Source organism: Delphinus delphis, chromosome 8, assembly GCF_949987515.2.
Source record: "Delphinus delphis chromosome 8, mDelDel1.2, whole genome shotgun sequence".
Taxonomy (NCBI): domain Eukaryota; kingdom Metazoa; phylum Chordata; class Mammalia; order Artiodactyla; family Delphinidae; genus Delphinus; species Delphinus delphis.
In genome coordinates, this window is record NC_082690.1 from 108,270,382 (window position 1) to 108,278,124 (window position 7,743).

At 63.5% G+C, this 7,743-nt stretch overlaps 1 protein-coding gene across 1 annotated transcript; it reads left to right on the forward strand.

Moving 5' to 3' along the window:
• The first annotated feature begins 5,285 nt into the window (after positions 1-5,285).
• On the forward strand, positions 5,286-6,425 carry PHLDA2 (pleckstrin homology like domain family A member 2). Its single transcript, XM_060019494.1, has 2 exons — positions 5,286-5,776; positions 6,047-6,425. Exon 1 carries the CDS (start codon positions 5,370-5,372, stop codon positions 5,763-5,765), a length of 396 nt encoding a protein of 131 aa, XP_059875477.1. The 5' UTR covers positions 5,286-5,369; the 3' UTR covers positions 5,766-5,776; positions 6,047-6,425.
• The last annotated feature ends 1,318 nt before the right edge of the window (positions 6,426-7,743 follow it).

Genomic DNA, 7,743 nt, shown 5'->3' on the forward strand with positions numbered 1-7,743 from the left:
GAAATAATAAAGCATAATATGCCGAAAATGTTGTTTTTCTTCCATCTCCCGTATTAAAATGGCTACAGAAAAATTCACCAATTTTGATAAGTTTTTTAAATGCACGCTGATATGATAGCTGTCACAATACAACCTAACAAAATTGTTTTGAATACAGTTAAAGACAACTGAGCGCTATCAGAGCCATCTCACGGAAAAAAACGAACACTTCGGCCAACCCAGTAAAAAGGATCAAAGGTCACTTAACCGCATCAAGAGTGGACCTGAGGTGGGGTCGTGAGAGAGGAGCGCTCAGAACTTTGAAATAGAGCTTTGAAATCATTTCAGCCAGTTTTTACTTTTTATGTCAACAATTGGTAACTATTTTGGTAAATGTTTAAAGTAGTGAAGAACTTGATTACAATACACATGACAGGGACTTCCCTGCCGGTCCAGTGGTTGAGACTCTGTGCTTCCGCTGCAGGGGGCACAGGTTCGATCCCTGGTTGGGGAACTGAGATCCCGCATGCTGCGCAGCACGGCCTAAATAAATAAATAAATAAATCTTTAAGGGAAAAAAAATACACATGACCGAAAAGAGAAAACAAAAATACACATGACAGGGTCCCACCCCAGACCTGCTGCACAGACTCTGGGGTCAGGGTGGGCGGGAGCAAGATGTTCTGTCCTGTGATGACGCAGCTCAGGCAGCTGCAAGGGCTGAGCGCCGTCCAGAAGGTGGTGGCCATGCCTTGCCCACTCGCCCTCCCCCCTTTCCTGTATTTTGTTCATACATTCATCCGAGATTCCAGAAAGGTCCCTTGTCCCCATGAACCAGGCCCTGGGCAGTCGCTGCTGAGTGACAGGAATGACAGCTGGCTCCCCTACCCGCTCTGCATTCTGTGATGATGGGAGAGGCCCCTCCTCTCAGCTCCCCCAGGCCTGGACCAGCCTGGCCCTGTCCCCGCCACCAGACCCCCCCACCCCGTCCCGAGGTGTTCTGGTTTCACAGACAAGCAAACAGTCTCCACCGACATCAGTTGCTCTGAGCAGAGAGCTGGGTCCCTTGGACAGGGAGGTTAGGCCCACTCATTTCCAAAAACACTTCGCGAGTGCCTGGGCTGGGCCCTGAGGGCCCCAAAGACTAAGACATCGTCACTGCATTTTAGGAGCTGGTAGTGACTTCTGAGCAGGGTACTGAGGGATGAATGGGCGCTTGCCAGGACCCAAGAAGTAAAGGCGCTCTGGGTGGTGTGTCACTGTTTCTCATTCGATCCCCAGCGCCTTGTGAGGTGGGGCCTGCCTGTCGGACTCCAGCTGAGGGGCTCAGGGAGCCAGACAGAGGGATGAACCTGAGAGACCAAGGCCAGGCTGACAGTGAGAGCCTGAAACCAGGTGGGGACAGGCGGCCTGCCTCCCGCCCTTGGACCTCTCACTTTTCCCAGGCTGCAGCTCTGGGGAGAGGGACTGAGGGCAGGCCTGAGTCACAGGCCACGGCCAATGGGCTATGTGGGGCTCAGGTCAGGTGACATCAGGCCACTTCTCAGGTGCTGCAACTCCAGGCAGCTGGGGCCTCCCCGCCCCCCCGCTGCCCCCGGCCCTCCCCAGGCTTGCATGGAGCAGGCAATGGAACTCCAAGGCCTGGCAGTCACGTGGTTGGTGGGAGCAGGCCTGAGGGTGTGCCCTGGCAATCCCAGAAGGCTTCCTGGAAGAGGCAAGAGGTGTGGGGGGGTGTCTTCCAGGCAGGGAAGCAGGGGACCTGTCCTCAGGGCTGTCCCTGAGCACTGCCACTCACAGGAAGAGCCCCAGGCACAGGGGCTGCCGTGATGCACAGCTTCCTCATCTTCCTTTCGCCAGGCTGGTTGGGCCAGAGCCTGGAGGGCCTGGCCTCGTCACCGCTGGGGAAATGACCTCACTCGGGGAGTTTCGAAGAGGTGTCCTCTCTCTGCCCCAGCTGCCTGACATCCTCACCCAGCTGGGTGGGATGACAGGTGTCCCCAGCCGGATGTCTGGGGACCAGTCTCGTCTGCCTGGTGGGACGGGGAGTCGGGGGTGGGGGTCTCCTCAGGCTCCGCGTGAATCCCGGATGCGGCCCTTGGATAAATATTAGTAAACTTGGCTCAGACCTACGCTCTCTGATGCCACTGTCTCGAGGCGAGGCCCCGCGCTGGCCCCTCCCCGTCTGAGAAGCAGCCTCTGAACATCCCCAACCCAGAACCTGCTCAGCCCTTCAGGCAGAGGCTGGTTCCTGCCCCCAGGCGCGGGATGCAATAGGACGAATCTGAATCCTACTGGCGGGCTGGGTGACCTCTGCTGAGCCACTTAACTTCTCTGAGGAGCCCCACCCGTTCCCTGCAAACACCAAGAAAGCAACCCAGCGGCCCCCCGCTCATGGGATGACCCTGAGGAAGAAAGCAGGGCTCACACGGGCCTCCCCGAGGGTGCCAGGCCCCTGACCCTCAGGCTGGGGCTCCTCCCTCCCCAGCACCAACCTGGCCTGGCGCCCTGATGGGCCGCAGCCCGCATCCGCACCGGGGGCCTCGGTCCCCTGCAGGAAGCCAGCCTGGTGGGTCCTCTCCTAGCTATCAAATGGCTCAGGGGTGTCTCCCCGAGAGACCTTCGCTGGGGTTGCAAGGTCAGCGCTTTGTTTCCTCCTCATGTTCCAGAGGGACCCTCAGACGGGCCTGCTTCAGGCGTGGGGACAGGGTCCCCTCCTTGCTCTGGGTTCCTGCTGGTTTGGCCAGGCGGCCCACGGGCCTCTGGCTGGAGGGGGTTTCCAGGCCCCCTGGGGCAGGGGCGTTGGTGGTGAAGCTGCCTGCGGGGGATTTCCACCAGCCCATCCCCATCCTCCGGGGAGAGTGGCAGTGGGCTCCCCACCCCCTGTGACCTGCTTTCCCAGCTCCCGCGGACGCCCACCTGTCAGACCACCCCCCCCCAGGTCATTGGTCACCGACTGACTCTCCCCAGAAAGGCCTGGCTGTTGGGGACAAAGAGAGGAGCGCTGGGTGGGCATGGCAAAGTGCAGCTCACCTGGCCTCACCTGGTTTTCAAGGCCTCTCACATCCCTTCCTGTCTCTCCTGCCCCGCCCTCCCTGGGGCCTCCGCTACCACGTCTGTGAAATGGGGCTGGAAGAACGCCCACCTTGGGCCTCGCTCACCTGGGCTCCTTGGGAATCCCCCTGTGGCACCCCGCCCTCCCCATGGAGACCTCCAAGCTGTCCTCTTGCCCACCCCCAACCCCGTACTCCCCAGGGCAGGCAGGGCTTCTCCCCTCTCCCCTCTCCTCGGGGTCCTAGCACCAGCCAGGCTTACAGGCACACAGTAGGTGCTTAAGCAGTGCTGAGTGTCTGTGGTTTGCCTGGCCCTGAGGTTCCAATGACTGGCCCCCGGGTGGGGGAAACGGGCTGGTGGGCCTCGGAGGGGTCCCGGCAGAGTGCTGGACACCCAGGGGGCTCACAGTGGCTTCCTAGAGGCAGCAGCCTGGCCCCTGGGCTGCCTCTCCCGTGGCCCCGACAGCCCAGGGCCCCCTCAGGACAGAGAGCCTGCGGGAAGGCGGGTCAGCAGTCTCACCCTGCCTGATGCTGGAATCCCCTTTACCAGCTCTGCTGGGATGCCTGTAGTGATGGGGAGCTCACCCCCTTATAAGTCTGCCCTGTGTTGTCTTGAGGGGAGATCTGTCTCCCCACCCACCCACCCTGTGCTCCCTTCACCCTCTGGCCTGCCACCCCACGGGCCTGCCGATTCCAGCTCCGCCCCTCCCCCCAACACTGACCAGCATCCCTATGCTTGTCCTGTGCTCCCTCCCGCAGGCCAGAGTCCTGGGCACCCCCTGCCCTCTGCCACACCGCTGACAGTTGCCCTGGACGCACAGGTGGGTGTGTCCATCTGCAGAGGCCTGGCCCAAGCCACTCATCTGAGCCAGCGGTGCACCTTATTCCTCACGGTGACCCTGAAGGGCCAGGGTTGGGACTTGCCCAAGGCCGCAGAGCGGGGGCAGGTGGGGCAGGGTTGGCTCCACGGCCGGCCGGCCGGGCCCGCACCCAGAAGGTCCTACATCGGCTTTATGCCCTGCCTTCCCAGTCCTGAAAATATCGTTAATACCTTTTGAACCAGGGTACCTGCGTTTCCATCTTGCACCAGGAGGGGGCGTGGCTCTCACAGCCCCAACGGACTCGTGCCCTCCTTGCTCCCCTTGCTTTGCACCACCTGCCCACGTCACAGCCCGGCGGGGTGTTGGAAGGTGCTGGCCCCGGAGCGGCTGGGGCCCCCGTAGATTCCCTTCTGCCGCCACCCCCCCCCCACCCCCGCCCCGGGAACCCTGGAGGAGCCAGCGATCACTTCCTGTTAAACCCTTTAAAGGAAGAGGGTAAAAAAAAAAAAAAGGAAGAGGGTAAATAAAAAGACTTGTCCTGCTGGCAGGGCATGACTCAGCCGCCCCCGGCCCGGCCCAGGCCGAAGGCCCCTCTGCCCCCCACGCACCAGCGCGTTCCGCGCCCCCTCGGCTCCCAGCACCTCTGGCGGGTCCGCCGGTGCGTCCTCTCTCCCCCCACGTACAGCCGCCAGGAGGGCCCAGGGAGCGGGACAGGCCCCCGGGAAGGGAGCTGGGAGCGGCCCTCACACTTACTGAACACTAAGGGGAGCTGTTCTAGCATTTTCCGTGCGTTGCCTAATCCAACAAGTGTCATCGTCCCCCATTTTACAGAAGAGAAAACTGAAGTTCAGAACACCTGCTCTCCCGGTCGGCCCGACGACCCAGGGGGAAGAGGGCAGGTCGTCCCAGGCGCGCCGGCCGGCGGGTGGCAAGATGGGAGATAAGGCCGGCCGGGTCAGGGCCACCGAAGGGTCTCCCCGGGGGCCTGGGAGGAACTGGGGCCGCGACTGCATCTGCCCCACGAGCGGCAGGGCTGGGTGTCGGGGCGCCTGGAGGGTGGAGGTCTGAGTCCCGCCGTCACCGCGCCCCGGGCTGTCCCCGGCCTCGGGCGCTTCCCGCGGCTCCCCGGCAGTGAGTCACCGCGGGCAGGGCGGGCCGCAGCGCATTCCTCCGTGGGGCCGGCGTCCGGGGCGGGGTGGGGGACACTGAGTCGCCCCACGGGGCCACGGATCTGGGGCGCCGGGGGAACGGGCTGCAGACAAGGGGAAGGGGGGGCGACCACGGCGACCCGGGGTGAGGGTGCGGCGCGCAGCCCCGGGGTGGCCAGGCTGGGGGGACCGGGGCGGGCTGGGCCCAGGAAGGGGGCGCGGGGCGTGGCCGAGAGGGGGCGTGCCCGGGGCGGGCCGGACGGAGCGCGTGGGGCGGGGCCGCTATATAGACGGCGCCGGGGCACCGGGGCGCATTGCAGAGGCCGCCACCACCGGAGCGCCTTCGCTTCTGCGAGCTGCACCCGGCCGACATGAAGACCCCCGGGGAGGTGTTGCGCGAGGGCGAGCTGGAGAAGCGCAGCGACAGCTTGTTCCAGCTATGGAAGAAGAAGCGCGGCGTGCTCACCCCTGACTGCCTGAGCCTGTTCCCCACCGGTCCCGGCGCGCGCCCCAAGGAGCTGCGCTTCCACTCCATCCTCAAGGTGGACTGCGTGGAGCGTACGGGCAAGTACGTCTATTTCACCATCGTCACCACCGACCGCAAGGAGATCGACTTCCGCTGCGCGGGCGAGAGCTGCTGGAACGCGGCCATCACACTGGCGCTCATCGACTTCCAGAACCGCCGCGCCCTGGAGGACTTCCGCAGCCGCCAGGAGCGCGCCGCGCCCGTCGGGCAGCCCGAGGCCGGGACGGCCCGCGCGCCCTGAGCGCCGCCGCGGTGAGTGCCGCCCGCCCGCCCGCCCGCTGGACGCGGTCCTCGGGGAGGATGATGTCGACCTCGGACGTTGGGGGGAGGTCCTGCCCCGTCTAGGGAACGCTGTCGAGAGGGGACTGGGGGCCTCGCCAACGCGGCGCGGCTGGGGCGCGCGGCAGGAGCCGTCGCTTGCGCCTTCCGTGTCCGGGCCTCGGGAGACCCACTGGCTGGACTCCGGCTCGCTCAGCCACCGGGCTCGGCACAGCTCCCTGAACCTCCCCGCTCTCCCCACAGGAACCACACACTGGACGAGTCGGGCCGGACGCGGGCCGCGCCGGCAGGAGCTCAGGGAATGTCCGGAGCGGCAGAAGCCCCGGCGGCGCCCAGCCACTGACCACGGCGAGGACAAAGGCCGGGGCTGCGTCCTGCCCGGCAGAGAAGGACCCTCCCGTGCGGAGCCGCAGAGCCTCGCCCCCGCTGTGCGGGTGCATTAAATTATTGGACTATCTATGTATTTATTTTGATGGTATTTGTGTTAAAACCATCTGTCTTAATATATATACATATATATATGTGTATATATATGTGTGTATATATATATATATATATATATATGTGTGTAATCAATGTGTCCATTCCAAATAAAGTACCTGACTTGTTCTCTTTTCTACCAGCCGGTGTGGTGCAGTGAGCTTCCTGCGGGAGGCGAGTGGGTGGCCCCTTCATTCAGTGTGTGTTAGTTGGGGGGAGCGGCCACCCCAGGTGTCCGAAGGGCAAGGAAATGCTCTTTGAATGAACACCGTTATCCGCCGGACCCTGGCCGCACCATCGCTGGAGGCGGGGAAGTGCCCTGGGAGTGGCCCTGACTTCCGCTCCCGGGTGTGGAATGGGGAGGACAGGGCCCCGGCTTGCTCCCGGAAGCCACTCACAAAATGCCCCTGTGAGGTCATCACGCCTCCCCCATCTGAGCTGCTCCGGCCCTCGGTGGGGTACCCGACCCTAGCTGCCCCCTCCCGCCCCTGCCCAGCCCCCTGAAAGGAAACCTTCAGGCCTCTGGCTGCCCACCGGCCGCACTCCTCTTAACATGCTGCCAGCCAGTGCCTGACGTGCGGGGCCAGCAAGGTGGGCAGTGCTTCTGGGCCAACGGGAGACAGGCCTGCACCATTTCTGCCGGCGTGGCAGGAGGCTGAGGCCTCCGAGTGGCCCAGGATGTGACATCAGGATGGGGAGGCCTGAGGTCCTGACAAGCGGGCAGCTTCTGCCCTTCCTGCCCGCTGGGACCCTGTGCATCCAGGGTGGCCCCCAGACCCCCAGGCTCCGGAGGGGAGGTGTGCCCCTCCACCTGGAAGGGCTGTGGGTGATGAAGCAGCCTAGGATGGAAGAAAGGGACAGGACGCTGATCCTGGCCTAGCCAGGGGACCTTCATTTCACCTTTGTGGCTGGAGGGAGCCAGGTGTGGGGGGCAGAGGTGAGGGGAGTGAAGGACCAAAATTGGGCCCTAATGTCAGTCACTTACCCTTGATGGGGGGCGGGCACCATCACAGGCCTCCTAACCGGGTGGCAGGGGTCAGACTGGGGAGGGGCTGTCCCTCTGCTGGGAGGCCTGCAGGAGCCTGGGTGCTGGGTCCAGAGAAGAAACCATTCCTGCCATGAATTTTCTCCTGAACAGCACTGTGAAGCCCCTGTGCAAATGGGGAGGGGGCTCCTTCAGAGAGTAGAAAAGACCAACCCCAGGGTGCGCCCCCATGCTGCCCTACCCTGGAGACCCCTCCCACCAGACCCTCTGGGTGAATGACCAAAGTCAGCGGGTGGGACCCCGGTTCCTGGCGGGGCTCAAGTGGAGGCAGGGTCCGGCCTGAGCCCTCGGGCCGGGAGGGTGGGCGGACCCTGGCTCTCTGAGGCCCCTCCAGTTGGGGCGTGAAGTTCTGAGGTTGGGGTTTCTGAGTTGAACAGCTTCTTTTACAGGCAGCCTGTGGGGGAGGGGTAGCCTT